Raw genomic sequence first — 18,367 nt, forward strand, 5'->3', positions numbered from 1 at the left:
GCCCCTTAATAGCTCCTTACCTTAATTTATATAACATAGCCCCTACATAGCCTCTCCATCGCCCCTTAATAGCCCCTTACCTTAATTTATATAACATAGCCTCTACATAGCCTCTCCATCGCCCCTTAATAGCCCCTTACCTTAATTTATATAACATAGCCCTACATAGCCTCTCCATCGCCCCTTAATAGCCCCTTACCTTAATTTATATAGCATAGCCCCTACATAGCCTCTCCATCGCCCCTTAATAGCCTCTTACCTTAATTTATATAATCCTTACCTTAATATATATAACATAGCCCCTACATAGCCTCTCCATCGCCCCTAAATAGCCCCTTACCCTAATTTATATAACATAGCCCCTACATAGCCTCTCCATCGCCCCTTAATAGCCCCTTACCTTAATTTATATAGCATAGCCCCTACATAGCCTCTCCATCGCCCCTTAATAGCCTCTTACCTTAATTTATATAATCCTTACCTTAATATATATAACATAGCCCCTACATAGCCTCTCCATCGCCCCTAAATAGCCCCTTACCTTAATTTATATAACATAGCCCCTACATAGCCTCTCCATCGCCCCTTAATAGCCCCTTACCTTAATTTATATAACATAGCCCTACATAGCCTCTCCATCGCCCCTTAATAGCCCCTTACCTTAATTTATATAGCATAGCCCCTACATAGCCTCTCCATCGCCCCTTAATAGCCTCTTACCTTAATTTATATAATCCTTACCTTAATATATATAACATAGCCCCTACATAGCCTCTCCATCGCCCCTAAATAGCCCCTTACCCTAATTTATATAACATAGCCCCTACATAGCCTCTCCATCGCCCCTTAATAGCCCCTTACCTTAATTTATATAACATAGCCTCTACATAGCCTCTCCATCGCCCCTTAATAGCCCCTTACCTTAATTTATATAACATAGCCCTACATAGCCTCTCCATCGCCCCTTAATAGCCCCTTACCTTAATTTATATAGCATAGCCCCTACATAGCCTCTCCATCGCCCCTTAATAGCCTCTTACCTTAATTTATATAATCCTTACCTTAATATATATAACATAGCCCCTACATAGCCTCTCCATCGCCCCTGAATAGCCCCTTACCCTAATTTATATAACATAGCCCCTACATAGCCTCTCCATCGCCCCTTAATAGCCCCTTACCTTAATTTATATAACATAGCCCCTACATAGCCTCTCCATCGCCCCTTAATAGCCCCTTACCTTAATTTATATAACATAGCCTCTACATAGCCTCTCCATCGCCCCTTAATAGCCCCTTACCTTAATTTATATAGCATAGCCCCTACATAGCCTCTCCATCGCCCCTTAATAGCCTCTTACCTTAATTTATATAATCCTTACCTTAATATATATAACATAGCCCCTACATAGCCTCTCCATCGCCCCTGAATAGCCCCTTACCCTAATTTATATAACATAGCCCCTACATAGCCTCTCCATCGCCCCTTAATAGCTCCTTACCTTAATTTATATAACATAGCCCCTACATAGCCTCTCCATCGCCCCTTAATAGCCCCTTACCTTAATTTATATAACATAGCCCTACATAGCCTCTCCATCGCCCCTTAATAGCCCCTTACCTTAATTTATATAGCATAGCCCCTACATAGCCTCTCCATCGCCCCTTAATAGCCTCTTACCTTAATTTATATAATCCTTACCTTAATATATATAACATAGCCCCTACATAGCCTCTCCATCGCCCCTAAATAGCCCCTTACCCTAATTTATATAACATAGCCCCTACATAGCCTCTCCATCGCCCCTTAATAGCCCCTTACCTTAATTTATATAACATAGCCCTACATAGCCTCTCCATCGCCCCTTAATAGCCCCTTACCTTAACTTTTTTCTACCGTTTCAGAGCTTTGCTTTTATAAATGTTGTCATCCTTGTCATCCTTTTAAAACTTAAATTTAAAACTGTAGAGGGTCACATTCCTTCCTTACCTTAATGCCCTACCTTCTATAATGAAGGGGCAATACAATTACAGAGGCTGTACAGGAGCCATAAAGGGCCTATGATATATAAATTAAGGTAAGGGGCGATGAAGAGGCTATGTAGGGGCTATGTTATATAAATTAAGGTAATGGGCTTTTAAGGGGCGATGGAGAGGCTATGTAGGGGCTATGTTATATAATTAAGGTAAGGGGCTATTAAGGGGCGATGGAGATGCTTTGTAGGGCCTATGTTATATAAATTAAGGTAAGAGGCTATTAAGGGGCGATGGAGAGGCTATGTAGGGGCTATGTTATATAAATTAGGGTAAGGGGCTATTTAGGGGCGATGGAGAGGCTATGTAGGGGCTATGTTATATATATTAAGGTAAGGATTATATAAATTAAGGTAAGGGGCTATTAAGGGGCGATGGAGAGGCTATGTAGAGGCTATGTTATATAAATTAAGGTAAAGGGGCTATTAAGGGGCGATGGAGAGGCTATGTAGGGGCTATGCTATATAAATTAAGGTAAGGGGCTATTAAGGGGCGATGGAGAGGCTATGTAGAGGCTATGTTATATAAATTAAGGTAAGGGGCTATTAAGGGGCGATGGAGAGGCTATGTAGGGGCTATGTTATATAAATTAAGGTAAGGAGCTATTAAGGGGCGATGGAGAGGCTATGTAGGGGCTATGTTATATAAATTAGGGTAAGGGGCTATTCAGGGGCGATGGAGAGGCTATGTAGGGGCTATGCTATATAAATTAAGGTAAGGGGCTATTAAGGGGCGATGGAGAGGCTATGTAGGGCTATGTTATATAAATTAAGGTAAGGGGCTATTAAGGGGCGATGGAGAGGCTATGTAGTGGCTATGTTATATAAATTAAGGTAAGGGGCTATTAAGGGGCGATGGAGAGGCTATGTAGGGGCTATGTTATATAAATTAGGGTAAGGGGCTATTTAGGGGCGATGGAGAGGCTATGTAGGGGCTATGTTATATATATTAAGGTAAGGATTATATAAATTAAGGTAAGAGGCTATTAAGGGGCGATGGAGAGGCTATGTAGGGGCTATGCTATATAAATTAAGGTAAGGGGCTATTAAGGGGCGATGGAGAGGCTATGTAGGGGCTATGCTATATAAATTAAGGTAAGGGGCTATTAAGGGGCTATTAAGGGGCGATGGAGAGGCTATGTAGGGCTATGTTATATAAATTAAGGTAAGGGGCTATTAAGGGGCGATGGAGAGGCTATGTAGGGGCTATGTTATATAAATTAAGGTAAGGAGCTATTAAGGGGCGATGGAGAGGCTATGTAGGGGCTATGTTATATAAATTAGGGTAAGGGGCTATTTAGGGGCGATGGAGAGGCTATGTAGGGGCTATGTTATATATATTAAGGTAAGGATTATATAAATTAAGGTAAGAGGCTATTAAGGGGCGATAGAGAGGCTATGTAGGGGCTATGCTATATAAATTAAGGTAAGGGGCTATTAAGGGGCGATGGAGAGGCTATGTAGGGCTATGTTATATAAATTAAGGTAAGGGGCTATTAAGGGGCGATGGAGAGGCTATGTAGAGGCTATGTTATATAAATTAAGGTAAGGGGCTATTAAGGGGCGATGGAGAGGCTATGTAGGGGCTATGTTATATAAATTAGGGTAAGGGGCTATTTAGGGGCGATGGAGAGGCTATGTAGGGGCTATGTTATATATATTAAGGTAAGGATTATATAAATTAAGGTAAGAGGCTATTAAGGGGCGATGGAGAGGCTATGTAGGGCTATGTTATATAAATTAAGGTAAGGGGCTATTAAGGGGCGATGGAGAGGCTATGTAGGGCTATGTTATATAAATTAAGGTAAGGGGCTATTAAGGGGCGATGGAGAGGCTATGTAGGGGCTATGTTATATAAATTAAGGTAAGGAGCTATTAAGGGGCGATGGAGAGGCTATGTAGGGGCTATGTTATATAAATTAGGGTAAGGGGCTATTTAGGGGCGATGGAGAGGCTATGTAGGGGCTATGTTATATATATTAAGGTAAGGATTATATAAATTAAGGTAAGAGGCTATTAAGGGGCGATGGAGAGGCTATGTAGGGGCTATGCTATATAAATTAAGGTAAGGGGCTATTAAGGGGCGATGGAGAGGCTATGTAGAGGCTATGTTATATAAATTAAGGTAAGGGGCTATTAAGGGGCGATGGAGAGGCTATGTAGGGGCTATGTTATATAAATTAAGGTAAGGAGCTATTAAGGGGCGATGGAGAGGCTATGTAGGGGCTATGTTATATAAATTAGGGTAAGGGGCTATTCAGGGGCGATGGAGAGGCTATGTAGGGGCTATGTTATATATATTAAGGTAAGGATTATATAAATTAAGGTAAGAGGCTATTAAGGGGCGATGGAGAGGCTATGTAGGGGCTATGCTATATAAATTAAGGTAAGGGGCTATTAAGGGGCGATGGAGAGGCTATGTAGGGCTATGTTATATAAATTAAGGTAAGGGGCTATTAAGGGGCGATGGAGAGGCTATGTAGAGGCTATGTTATATAAATTAAGGTAAGGGGCTATTAAGGGGCGATGGAGAGGCTATGTAGGGGCTATGTTATATAAATTAGGGTAAGGGGCTATTTAGGGGCGATGGAGAGGCTATGTAGGGGCTATGTTATATATATTAAGGTAAGGATTATATAAATTAAGGTAAGAGGCTATTAAGGGGCGATGGAGAGGCTATGTAGGGGCTATGCTATATAAATTAAGGTAAGGGGCTATTAAGGGGCGATGGAGAGGCTATGTAGGGCTATGTTATATAAATTAAGGTAAGGGGCTATTAAGGGGCGATGGAGAGGCTATGTAGGGGCTATGTTATATAAATTAAGGTAAGGAGCTATTAAGGGGCGATGGAGAGGCTATGTAGGGGCTATGTTATATAAATTAGGGTAAGGGGCTATTTAGGGGCGATGGAGAGGCTATGTAGGGGCTATGTTATATATATTAAGGTAAGGATTATATAAATTAAGGTAAGAGGCTATTAAGGGGCGATGGAGAGGCTATGTAGGGGCTATGCTATATAAATTAAGGTAAGGGGCTATTAAGGGGCGATGGAGAGGCTATGTAGGGCTATGTTATATAAATTAAGGTAAGGGGCTATTAAGGGGCGATGGAGAGGCTATGTAGGGGCTATGTTATATAAATTAAGGTAAGGAGCTATTAAGGGGCGATGGAGAGGCTATGTAGGGGCTATGTTATATAAATTAGGGTAAGGGGCTATTTAGGGGCGATGGAGAGGCTATGTAGGGGCTATGTTATATATATTAAGGTAAGGATTATATAAATTAAGGTAAGAGGCTATTAAGGGGCGATGGAGAGGCTATGTAGGGGCTATGCTATATAAATTAAGGTAAGGGGCTATTAAGGGGCGATGGAGAGGCTATGTAGGGCTATGTTATATAAATTAAGGTAAGGGGCTATTAAGGGGCGATGGAGAGGCTATGTAGAGGCTATGTTATATAAATTAAGGTAAGGGGCTATTAAGGGGCGATGGAGAGGCTATGTAGGGGCTATGTTATATAAATTAAGGTAAGGAGCTATTAAGGGGCGATGGAGAGGCTATGTAGGGGCTATGTTATATAAATTAAGGTAAGGGGCGATGGAGAGGCTATGTAGGGGCTATGTTATATAAATTAAGGTAATGGGCTTTTAAGGGGCGATGGAGAGGCTATGTAGGAGCTATGTTATATAAATTAAGGTAAGGGACTATTAAGGGGCAATGGAGAGGCTATGTAGGAGCTTTGTTATATAAATAAAGGTAAGGGGCTATTAGGGGCGATGGAGAGGCTATGTAGGGGCTTTGTTATATAAATTAAGATAAGGGGCTATTAAGGGGCGATGGAGAGGCTATGTAGGGGCTATGTTATAAAAATTAAGGTAAGGAGCTATGAAGGGGCGATGGAGAGGCTATGTAGGGGCTTTTTTATATAAATTAAGGTAAGGGGCTATTAAGGGGCGATGGGGCGATGGAGGAGCGATGGAGGAGAGATGTAGGGGCCATCAAAGTACAATGTAATATAAATTTGTGGAAGGAGCGATGAAGGGGCGATGTAGGAGCGATTGAGGAGCGATGGAGGAGCGATGTAGCAGCGATGTAGGGGCCATCAAGTTGCAATGTTATATAAATTTGGAGAAGGAGCGATGAAGGGGCGATGGAGGAGCGATGTAGGAGCGATGTAGGGGCCATCAAGTTGCAATGTAATATAAATTTGGAGAAGGAGCGATGAAGGGGCGATGTAGGAGCGATGAAGGAGCGATGTAGGAGCGATGTAGGGGCCATCACAGTACAATGTAATATAAATTTGAAGAAGGAGCGATGAAGGGGCGATGTAGGAGCGATGGAGGGGCGATGTAGGGGCCATCAAAGTACAATGTAATATAAATTTGAAGAAGGAGCGATGAAGGGGTGATGTAGGAGCGATGGAGGGGCGATGTAGGGGCCATCAAAGTACAATGTAATATAAATTTGGAGTAGGAGCGATGGAGGAGCGATGAAGGGGCGATGTAGGAGCGATGTAGGGGCCATCAAGGGACTAAGATATATATAATAGTGAAGGGGCCATGAAGAGGCGATATTTAATTAAATAGCCCCTTGGGATAAGAGGACATATCATCTCCTCTTTAGAAGGGGCGATAAAGGAGCGATAAAGGATCATTTAATCGCCTCTTAGGGCAAGGGGCTATCAAATCGCTCCTTTCAAGGAGTCATAACATCGCCTCTTGTTATAAGGGGCTATTAAATCGCTCCTTTCAAGGAGCCAATACATCGCCCCATGTCATAAGAGGCGATCAATTAAAATCATCGCCCCATATGGAGCGATGTCATGGAAAGGACTATACCCGAAAAATCCACTGGTCAATTTAAATTATCTTTATAAATGGCATACAAAACATAAACTTACAGAGTCGCTTCAGTTTAAGAAATATGTAATTTTGAAAAGAAAATCAGGAATAAGGTATAACCAACAAGGGAATTTAATCTAAAATAATATTTGGGGGGCAAATGGAGAGGTCGTCAATTTTACGATGTGTTGCCCCCCAACGACAGCTGAAAAACACGTATAGGTTTCGTGATTTTTTTTCAAATTAATTTATTGGTATGAGCTGAAAGAAAATACCTTTTAGCAAGGAAAACATTATCATCAGTTGAAAACAGAAGATATCCAAAATTGATTTGGACAAGGCAACCTGGTTGTAAGAAAAAAGTTAGTTCTAACGAGGGCTTGGCAGCCGCCTGTAGGCCTCAGGGAAATCAACCTCTTACTATTTAAAAAAAAACCGCTAGAAGTTTTAATCCTGACCCAAAAAAATATTGCAACCCTTATTTTCAAATATATTTTAAAATCACCCAAACGGGTTTAAATTTTGCGGGTTATTAGTTGCTGCCGAGCTCTTATTCTAAGAACCTATATTGTGACTGACTTTAGGTAATAATGAAATTTACTGAAGGGATAATTTTGTTTATTCTCATTGGTGATTTATCATCAATCATTTTAACTTTCAAGATCCCTTGCAATAACTTGAAATTAATTAAGTAAAATAAAATAAAAATAAATATAACACATACTTATCACAATTAAGTAACAAAATTTTAACATTTTTTCATAAATCTTTATTGACAGAAGATATATTAATTACTAAAACAAATAAGATGAAAACTAGATAAAATTTGGGGGAGTTGGTCCTCTAGTCGTTCAGTAACACAATATTGACAAGCTGGCTAGGGCAGAAATTCTAGTGTGTTATCGCAGTTTAAAAAATCTAGAACCCTTTATAAGATGATGACTTATTTTAGTGCAAGAGGCTTGAACAATTTCCCATTTTTATTGTAAAAAAAATCCCCCCCCCCCTTCAATTCTTTTAACTAAATATAACGTTAATTCAGGCACGTTAGCAGCGTCCTATTCTTTTGAATCTTTGCAAGATGATTAATGGAATGGCTAGGTACAATAAATTATAGGGTATGTCCTGATAGTGTTATTATTCGTTTGTACTTCTGTCCATTTTAGCGTTTCGTCTTGTGGATTTTGTAATCCTTGTTAATTTTGGTCAGATATCGGATAAATTGAGTTTTCTATAAACATAATTTAAGGTCAAATTCGAGGGGGGAGGGGGGGTTAAAACAGATTAGATAAGAATAGATGAGAAATTATTACGTATTTTGTGTTTTAAAACAAATTTAGCAATTTTATCAGTAGCGAAATAAATTATAATAGCTTATTTTTATACTCTTAAAAAAAATAACTACTTTAAATAAGTCAAATATTTAAAACTTAAAAACTCCATAAATTTATTTTAGACTTCTGAGGGGGATGGGGGTATAATACACCCCACTTAAACTTTTACATTAGACTTCCCCACTAAAAAATTTGAAATATACTCATTTTAATCCCCTATAAAAAGCATGCACGTCCTTGCATATGAACTTTATTAGTATTCAAATTTAAGGAATGCTTCGCTGGAAAATAAAAAAAAACAGGAAGTTTTTATGTTGCAATATGTGTGTTAATAATTTAAAAGAAAGTAGATCATATAAACAACAAAATAGTAGGGAGCGATACTTTTAAAAAAATCAGGAATAAGGTATAACCAACAAACGATAAATAAAAAATAATATTTAGGGAGCAGATGGAAAGGTCGACAATTCTACCATGTGTTGACCACCCAACGACAGCTGAAAATAAGTATGTGTTTCGTGATTTTCTCCGAATTAATTTAATTGTTGGTATAAGCTGTCAAAAATAGACTACAACCAAAAGTTTGGGTTAGGAAAAACCCGCAGTGATACATATAACAACTCAAATAATGTGTTGGTTTTAATAGCAGCTGAGTAAATCCCATTTTCCCCAATAGCGTTACGGACTGAAAGACAGTGTATCATAGAGTGGCTTCGATACTAAAAAATCATATTAACATTAAAAATCGCTGCCTTATAAAATTACGCAGAAATGATATACAATTATGTAATGAATGAGGTCTTGAAAACATGTTTTTTTTTGTTGCGCGGCTACTCTACAATTAAGATTTCTCCGTCAGTCCTCTACACACAGATGTTTGCACCAAATTTTACCAAACATTTGTATTGAGGCTTATAATCCTTATATGAAAATTACAGGATGTCTATTTATTTGTCTGTACCGAAGAATACTGCTACAGAGGAACTTCACTTGGCAGGTTTATAACTATTTTGAAGGAGGATACCAAAATTCCCTCGCAAGGTTTCTTTTATTTTTAAACCTAAAATTTAAAGTTGTGGGAGAAAGTTATTTAAAGTTAGATAATTTCTGTAATTTAACTTACTGTTCTTTGATTTTATTTTTCTAATTATTATATTATTTAATATTGCCGACCAAATTAAAAACTGACATATTTATCCTTGTTTAGATCTAATATGGGGGCCTGAATGTTTTTGTTTCTGTAGTGCAACAATGGATATATAGAATACGTGGACATTGTGACAGGGGAGTTGATGTCGTTAATTTAGGATGCTAATATTGTCCTTAGATATTGGTCAATACGTTCCACCATGGTCAAGAGCGGGAAGGGGGTGGTCGTTTTGTTAGCCAGCTAAAAGAAACATTTTATCTGGGTATACGTTAATCTCTGACAATATCCATGTATTTTATATCCAATAGTGCAACGCACTCATAGTGCTGTATACTACGTACGTGCGCGAAACTTGACAATCTAACAACCAATCACCATGATTAAACCCTCTGTTAAGATTAGTGGTTGAAACGTTTGGACACTAGTTTTGAATTCTAAGTTTTAAAGACAAAATCCTTATAATAAAGTAACATGATGTTTTTCTGTCTGTTTGTACCGAAGGATCTTGCTAACGGGTTCCCCTTTACGGGGTAGCTTCTCATAGGTCCCAGAAAAGTTTATAACTATTTTGGGGGAGGGTACCACCACCCTCCCAAGAGAAATCACAAAAAATCGTGCCAATAGAGGCCTCTAGGGGCGTAGCCGCTAATATAAGATAAAGAGGTTATAAAACGTACACCAATTTTGTAATACCTTTAATTCAATATTATGCTCATTAAATTGTAACTCTAAGATCGTTAGTTCTCAGATCTGTTGTGGATATTGACATCCTTATTTTAATATAATAAACTATTCATCGCAGTTTCAAAACTATGAGTCCAAGAACAAAGTATCACTAAAATAGACATAAATTTTATATATGCCTTTTTAAAATGTTCTGCATTTACACAATTTTATAAATGACTGGCATCACGAAACCTTTAAGTGATTTTCAGCTGTCATTGAGGGGGATAACGTTTATAGAATTGATGAACTTTTTATTTGCCCCCCCCCCCCCAAATATTATTAAAGATTTATTTCGGTTGTTGGCTATACCTTATTTCGGGAAAATAATATTCTGACACTCAACAAATGATTCGTTCGTCCAAACTTCGACTTAAAGGCTCTACTATAAAGGAAGTTGTCATCCTTGTTTATAAACAAGGATGACAACATCCATAAAAGCGAAGCTCTGATATGGAAGGACAAACGAACATTAACACTTGTAGATTGTCAGAAATGAATTAGCAGACTATTAATGCATCAGTACAAACAATATTTTAAGAAAATTTGTTGCAAAACTGCATAAATAGATGATACTATTTAAGAACATACTTACATTTTTGGGACTTGTTTATAGAGATGCTTCGCTTATAACATTGTACCTTGTTGTAAAAGGAATCAATTTTTAAAAAAATCAGAAGAATCGGATAATTTTAACATACCTACAAAATTTGTTGTCAAAAAAGTTAAAAATTGACATGTTTAAAATGGACGTACGTCTGGTATTGTTTATAGAGTTGCTACGCTTTCTTAATTGTACCTAACTACTATAGGAATCATCATGCAAAGTTTGGAATCGATAGGACAATTCTAACCTGTTTAAATTAACGAAAAGAGCTAACTCTGTGACGGACGGACGTACTGACCGACCCTAATTATAGAAAAGCTTCGCTTTTAAATAAAGGGTCATATTTTAAACTGAAGTCGCTTAAAATACCAAACCAACAACTATTTTATCACAATCGTTTCGAGAACTTTTTTCACAATGAGAAAAAATAAAATTACTTTCCGGAGAAAAATAATTAAATAAAAACAATCATAATTACGAATAATTTTATTGTTACATCATACTAATCCAAGAATAATTATGATAACATTGCTTTAATTAATTACAATTATTACATTATATAAGAACATTAATAATTTATTTCACGGATTATTTTAATTTCTAAGTTTTCCACTTTATGTCTATATCATTAAAATGGCGAAACTTGAATAAATAACAAGTTTAAATAAAATAGACTAAACATAATACCTATTACTTATCACTTTTATATTTAGATGAAAAGGGAAAAATAAACCACATTACGGGTTTGGGAGCTATTTTAAACTGAACAAAAATGCCAAAACAATACATAGTGTTTTGTATTATGGTTTTAAGTTTGTTGAACATGACTTAATTTAGATAATAATCACATGAGAATGATGTCTGGTCAAATGTGACGGAAAGATACAAAGAGCTCAAAGTAAACTATTGACAATGATACAAAGAGCACAAAGTAAACTATTGACAATAATACAAAGAGCTCAAAGTAAACAATTGACGATGATACAAAGAGCTCAAAGAAAACTATTGACAAAGATACAAAGTGCTCAAATTGAATTATTGACAATGATACAAAGAGCAAGAAAACTTTTGAGAAGATACAAAGAGCTCAACGTAAACTATTGACATAGATACAAAGAGCTCAATATTGTAATTATTAGGATGCAAAGAGTTTAATATCCATCATCTTCTTCCTCTGCCATCTCCTTGGCTAGCTCAAGATCCTTAAAAGAGAGAAAGGTTTTTAGATGTAGCCATAAAAATAATACTTGGGGCTGCTATTAACCAATTAATTACATTTGAAATTGCCGAAATTAAATATATATTGTTGGCGTAGAGTTAGCGTAAAACTTAATTTTTAAGTAACTAAAGATAAGTGGGTAAGAAGGGGATGGGGAGAAATAAGGGGAGGGGGTTTGGGGCAAATTTTTACTTAGAATTGTTTGTCAGAATCACAATCCCCTTTTCCCTGTATGAAGGTTAATTTTATCCAGAATCATATTTATTACTAAAATGGTCTGGTCCCCAAAGGGTCTCGATATCTATGTAGCTTAATTTAACAACAGTCTATAAAACTATTTCCATCTACCTATCTATCCATCTAAGCCCCTTTCTCTCCCTAATGTCTTCAACAGGCTCTAAATCCCTAAGAAGTCAGTACATCCATACCTACTAAGAGTATCTAATTTATAATAAGAATTCTATATCTATATATATACCTGTGCTTCTCTCTCCCTCCTATCCTCAGCAGACTCTAAATCCTTGTTGTAGGACTTGGGAGGGAATCTCATAGCTTTCACCTAAACACAGAATACATTAATGTATATTCTTTTGAAAGATGCTATGTGCCATAATTTAATCATTATACGTACAGCTTCTCTATTTCTAGGGTTTGATCACCCGTTGAATAAATATAAAGTGACAGTCCAAATTTTAAGCCCATTCGGTACACCGACAAACGTACCTACTAGTGCGACAATACTGGGACAATCCATCTAGGGAGACAAATCTTAAGTAAAACGGTCTAGGTTTTTTGAGGACCAGAAACTGAGGTTAAAAATACTAATATTATTGGTTGAAACATTTGTTTTTTTTTATATAATATTTACAAAATTAGATGAAATCAACATTTGCTTCGCTTATTTTTTGTCCAACATTAATTTTAACAAGGAGAAAACTAATCCTTTATTATAAAAATAAAAACCCAAAGAGAGTTTTCCCATGGTATGGTTGTCGATGTACCGCCCATTATAATATATTCTTAACAAGTTTTAATGAAAATAATTTAAAAAGAATTATGGATAAGAAATTCTGGCGACAATTCCCAATAAAATCTTTTTTGAAAAAGCTGAAATTTTGAAGAAATAAATGGTTTAGAAAAAATATTATTTAACCATTTTTGTGGAAATATCTATGAATGCATATTTAAAACGTGAGCATGTTAGATATATCAAAAAGGAATTTGTATTCTTGAAAACAAAAATGTAGCTAAACAGGACAGAAAAAAATAAAGAAAACAATTTATATAATTAAAAAGATACTGTGAAAGACAATTTGAGAAAAAAATGTAAGTTTTTATATCAGTAAAATAATCTTTATAATGTTATGTGATATATAAATTTTCTTTTAGGCAGTTAAAAAGAGGCATAATAAGTTTGCTTTGATTCAATATCTCTGTCAGAATTAAGAGGGTTGAGCGATGGTTATTTTTCTTTATGAATAACCCTTACCCTAAACCCTACTGAGCTTATACCCGCGAGGCCTTAACCTTTACCCTGTACCCTATTAAACCTAAGCAGTAAAAAAAACCCCGAAAACTTACCCCCTTCTTATTTTAAATTTATCTATAATACAAAGTAGAACGATGTCTGTCTGTTTGTTTGTAGCGAAGGATCTCGCTAACCGCTGAACCGATCGGGTATTCCTTTACAGGGTAGCTTCTCATAGGTCCCGGAAAGGTTTATAACTATTTTTTTGGGTGCTGGGACACCCCTATCCCCCCCCCCCCAAGAAATTGAAATTACCCCCCCACCCAATTTTTTTAAAATCCAAAATTAAAATAGTGAGGTCGACTAACCTCCCCCCCCCAATTTTTTTTAAAAACCAAAATTAAAATAGTGGGGTCGACTAACCTCCCCCCCCAATTTTTTTTCTTCAATTTTCTTTAAAAACTAAAACACGAAAAATTAGTTTGATCAAACCTCTTGGGGCAAAGCCCCTAGAGGCTAGGGGCGAAGCCGCTAGTTTCAAAATAAAGTGATATTGTTTCGGAACACAATAAAATTACTTATCATATGCTTATGGCTAGTTTTAAGCATTTTTTTGATAACTTGTTCCTATACCAAGTACATAGTTATTTTTTTCTGAAATTTATCTTCATATTAAGATAAATAAGTTGGAAAGAATTTTAATGTTAGAGGGAGATTTGAAATCTGCATCAAATTTTAAGGATTTTTTTTTTATAAAATTCGTTTTTTTTTGTATACGTAATTCTTTATCTAAAAGCGGAAATACAATTTAAGTTAATTAATTTTGACATCTGTGATTGGTGGATTGAAAATTATCTTCGCTTTGATTGGAGAAGCTTAAGTGTCGCACATCATTCAACCAATTAGAGCGCAGGTAGTTTCCAATCCACCTATCCTATTGGTCAAAATTTATGAACTTAAATTGTATTTCCGCTTTTAGATAAATTATTATTCAAAAAACGAATTTTATAAAAAAAATCCTTAAAATTTGATGCAGATTTCAAATCTCCCTCTAACATTAAAATTCCTTCCAACTTATATATCCTACTCCATATATTTGAAAATATTCGATACATTTTTATAACATTCAAAAATATTATGACGGATTTTTTTATTTTATACAACGGCTATTGTACCTATTTAAAAGAAAATTCCTATCAACTTTAATTAGAAAATATTAATCCTTCTAATGTAATTTCTTAAAAATTCATAACAAGATTAATATTCATGGAAACTTGCGCATTTGTATAAAGTAAGCGGGTTTTAATATCGCAACTATTGGGGGTGCCATAGAATCCTATTAAAATTATGGAGTGGTCTTTCATAACCCAGCTTAAACACCCAAATTTTTATTAAGCTTTTCAGGTCGTTTTTTACTTAACACATTTTGATTCACAATATGGGTAATTTACACCCCTCAAAAAAATTTACCACCGTCCTCGAGTCTAGTCATAGTAACTGGATGTATGTCTGTCTATCTGCTAACCGCTAAACAATATGGTTCTCCTTTACAGCGTAGCTTCTCAGGGAAGTTCCTGGGAAGGTTCTAAGCTATTTGGAGGAGGGTACCACAACACTTTGAAGAGAACTTCCCCCTCCCCCAACTTTATCTTGTTTTTTAACTAAAATTAAGTGGGGGGGGGGGGGGAAGGGTCGACTTACCACCCCTAAAGGCCTCTAGGGGCGTAGTCACTAGTGAAGCATTAAGCATAAAAGCTTACCGAATGGTTATGTAGATCCAAACAAAATTCGATTCTCTGGTTAAAAGCAATCTGGGGCTCCCTAAATAAAATAAATGAAATTATTTTATCATAAATATGTTTTACTTCAATCTTAGAAGGCTTGAATTAAAAGGTATATATATTATTTTAGATTAATAGGGTGTTTCTAAATGATTTACATATTTGTTATATGGGACTTTCAAATTAATCTTTGTGTAGGAATATTATGACTATATCTAAATCTGCTATCTTGATTTTAAATGATTCTAGCTATATTTTAATTTATATGAAAATCATATATTTAAATATAAATTAGAAATCATTATAATAATGATATTGCAAAACTAAAAATAAATTCAAAACTCATTGGCTGAACTTTCAATGTAATTTATGATAATTATATGACTCGACGACTTTTTAAAAATTGCTTGTTAATAATTCATGGCTAGGATTGGACTATTTCAAATTAATCCCACAGAAAAAGCAAAAAGAAATCAAAGGGGGAAGAAGGGCGTAATGATATCTAAACTTAAACAGTGAGCAAAATGATCCAAAAATTAGGCTACATTCTTGAAACTTGGTACATAAGCCAAGTCCTACAGGTACTACATGTAAATTAAATAAAAATTCAAATTTTTTTATTTTCAAGTTAGGTAAGAAAACCCTGCGGAAATGGGACTTTAGGCATTTTTGTAAGTGATTGTTCTTTAAGATTGTATTTAACGACAAAATCAATACTTGAAGATTTTATTATGACATATAAATTTTGTGTAGAATTTTTTAACTTATAAGTACGAGTGATTTTTTATTTCAGTCAAAAAGAACTTTCTTTTCCAGTATCGCTTAGAAACCGATTAAATCTGGTGTATTAGAACCAGTTCTCAGCCATACTAAAAAATTATGTATTATCGTATTATATCCAGCTTTCTAAGAATATAAAAATGTACTGTCAAAAGATTAAAACCAGTTTTTTTTTTAACCCGGAAATGCCGAAAGTTTTAATCTTGTAACTGAGCATTTTTATATCCGCGGAAAGCTGTTTATAATAAGATGCGATAAATATCTATCACTTATCAAAAAAAAGACAACAAAAACAATAATGATTAGATTTATTTAAAATGAAGCAACCCTTATTAATTTCTGGTGGCTCTAGGCCCTACGGGAACCTAACCCAACAAGAACAAGTAGTTTACCTAGTAGCATAAACATCACTGGTATCTTTGCTCTTCATCCATCCATTCTCATGGTCTAAATAAGAATAATATATATATATAAATACACAAGAATTCAAACCTTTTATAAATTCCTTAGTATTAGAAAAAATGAAAATTCACTAAATAGACAGCAAATAGTCGTCAATGAGGTGAAGAGTTTTGTGTTGGAATGAATTTTCTTGTATTCCCTGGCAAGTTCGAACCCATTAATTCCCTTTTCCTTACACCAGAGAATGAGTGTGTTACGCGGCATTCCTAACTATCTCCGCGCTTCGCTTGTAAACAAACAAAGGCGCGCACATTTTTTCCTTGTTGATTCCCATGTGAAGAGCTACGTGAATAAAAATAATGTATTGGATGGATATACATGCGCTCTAATCCGTGGAAGATCTCAAATAAGCCTTCCTGCTTAGTTTGACATCATAATGTGGTAAGAATTTATCTTAATTCTTAATAATAAGTGTAGTATGGTATATTTTTACGAAGAAATTTAAAACATTAATTTTTCAACAAATAGACCATTTAACTGCTAACTTTTGACATACGAATATTTTCCTTAATTTTATTGATCATTTGAATCTAAAATTATCAATTTCTGATGCTATTTAATATGTTTCGTGCCAATTTAAAGTTTTTTAGAAATTTTATATTTTTAATTAAATTGAAATCACGCAACCTCGATATACAAAAATAATAAACCATTAATGCTATGTAATTAATCTTTATATTTTTGTTTTAGATTCACCGTTTTCATGGTAATAAATACACATTTGTAAACATTCACATGTTGGTCATTCGGAGGGCTTGGAGATTAAGATTTCGTGTACGGCAAGGCATGCGTACCGAAACAATGAAAACGAGACAGAACAGATGCGGCTAAGAAAATATCTGTGAAGTTTTGTGAATGTGTTGGTTGTGATACCTTACCACACACTATTATAATCGTAATCAGTACAGTTAATTATTGTGACAATCATGGGTCCTAAAAAGAATAAAGGCGCTCAACTGGGACTACGGCTGCGCCCAGCCGTCGAGGCCCTAACCAGTGAACTAGATAAAGTGATGAAGTTGGTCAGTGAATCTTCAGAGCTTGATGTTAGACATTTCACTAAGGAGTCAATCCTTGTCCATGACAAGTTCGAGACATTCGATAGCATTATGGTCGGTTTTAGCAAGCTTGGTGTGAGAATCCAAGAGCTTGAGGAGTTTAGTGACATTTATTCTAATATAATTACTGTGCAAAAAGATTATAACGCTCTGAAAGATGCTCTAGATGCTATGGAGGAGCTTAGTGACATTCAAAGTGTTGTTGATTTAGTTGGTGATAATTTGCCTGACCATAAGGCTGAACTATATGATCGTTGCTTAAAGATTGTGAAGGTTATTAAAGGGTCATACTTTCCCTTACCAGAACCAATTATAAACACTTTGTCTGCTTTGATGAAACGGCTGGCCGAGGTTAAGCTTGAACCTGTGAAGCCGCCTACAACGACGGCGGGTGCTTCGACAGCATCGCCATTTGTGTCGCCGTTTGGCACACCACAGTTCGGCACCGGTTCTATGTTCACGCCAGGATATATGAATCGTGTCGACGAACGTCTTCTTCCAAGCTTTGACGGCTCAGAGTCAGCCTACGTAAGTTTCAAGGACAATTTTAAAAAGCTTACCGTAGGACAGGACCCGTCATATTTACAGTTATTGTTGAGCAGTGAAAAGGTCTGCAAAAATAAAGAGTTAAGACTTCAGTTAATTCAGATTCAATCACATGAATCTCAATGGGCTTACCTCGACGCACGTTTTAAGTCCAAAACACGTCAGATGCTCTGCCTTTTCAACCAATGGGAGAAGAAGCCTAAACCGTCGGACTCCAACCAGATTGTGACAGTCTTAGCAGAGTTTGGTGGTGCAGTTAGCCAGCTCGAGCAGCTGACTAAAGATGATGATGATGAGGAAGTCACCACAAGCCAGTGGTTGACCATTATTCTTTTGGAAATGTTATCCAAAAAGTTGCCACGTGATT

The 18,367-nt window shown here is 36.1% G+C and overlaps 2 protein-coding genes across 5 annotated transcripts in view; both read right to left on the minus strand.

Annotated features, from left to right (window-relative positions):
• LOC145325835 (acyloxyacyl hydrolase-like) overlaps positions 1–7,689 on the minus strand; it is a 62,847-nt gene extending 55,158 nt beyond the window's left edge. For 2 of the 3 annotated variants that reach the window (XM_080168804.1, XM_080168802.1), the window contains exons 1-2: positions 7,597–7,676; positions 7,148–7,217 (exon numbers count right to left, since the gene is read on the minus strand). In XM_080168804.1, coding sequence (XP_080024930.1) covers positions 7,148–7,217; positions 7,597–7,627 — 101 coding nt within the window. In that variant the 5' untranslated portion in view covers positions 7,628–7,676. Of the gene's footprint in view, positions 1–7,147; positions 7,218–7,596 lie in introns of all 3 variants that reach the window. The other variant, XM_080168801.1, reaches the window with a different exon arrangement.
• Positions 7,690–11,157: 3,468 nt separating this feature from the next.
• Positions 11,158–18,367, minus strand: part of Rpn3 (regulatory particle non-ATPase 3) — a 38,473-nt gene continuing 31,263 nt past the window's right edge. Inside the window, exons 16-20 of one of the 2 annotated variants that reach the window (XM_080168810.1) lie at positions 16,327–16,381; positions 15,134–15,194; positions 12,384–12,464; positions 11,794–11,888; positions 11,158–11,760 (exon numbers count right to left, since the gene is read on the minus strand). In XM_080168810.1, the coding sequence (XP_080024936.1) occupies positions 11,838–11,888; positions 12,384–12,464; positions 15,134–15,194; positions 16,327–16,381 (248 nt within the window). In that variant the 3' untranslated portion in view covers positions 11,158–11,760; positions 11,794–11,837. Of the gene's footprint in view, positions 11,889–12,383; positions 12,465–15,133; positions 15,195–16,326; positions 16,382–18,367 lie in introns of both variants that reach the window. The other variant, XM_080168809.1, reaches the window with a different exon arrangement.

This window comes from Acartia tonsa, chromosome 8 (assembly GCF_053477335.1).
Source record: "Acartia tonsa isolate MP-2025a chromosome 8, ASM5347733v1, whole genome shotgun sequence".
In the NCBI taxonomy this organism is placed as follows: Eukaryota; Metazoa; Arthropoda; class Copepoda; order Calanoida; family Acartiidae; genus Acartia; species Acartia tonsa.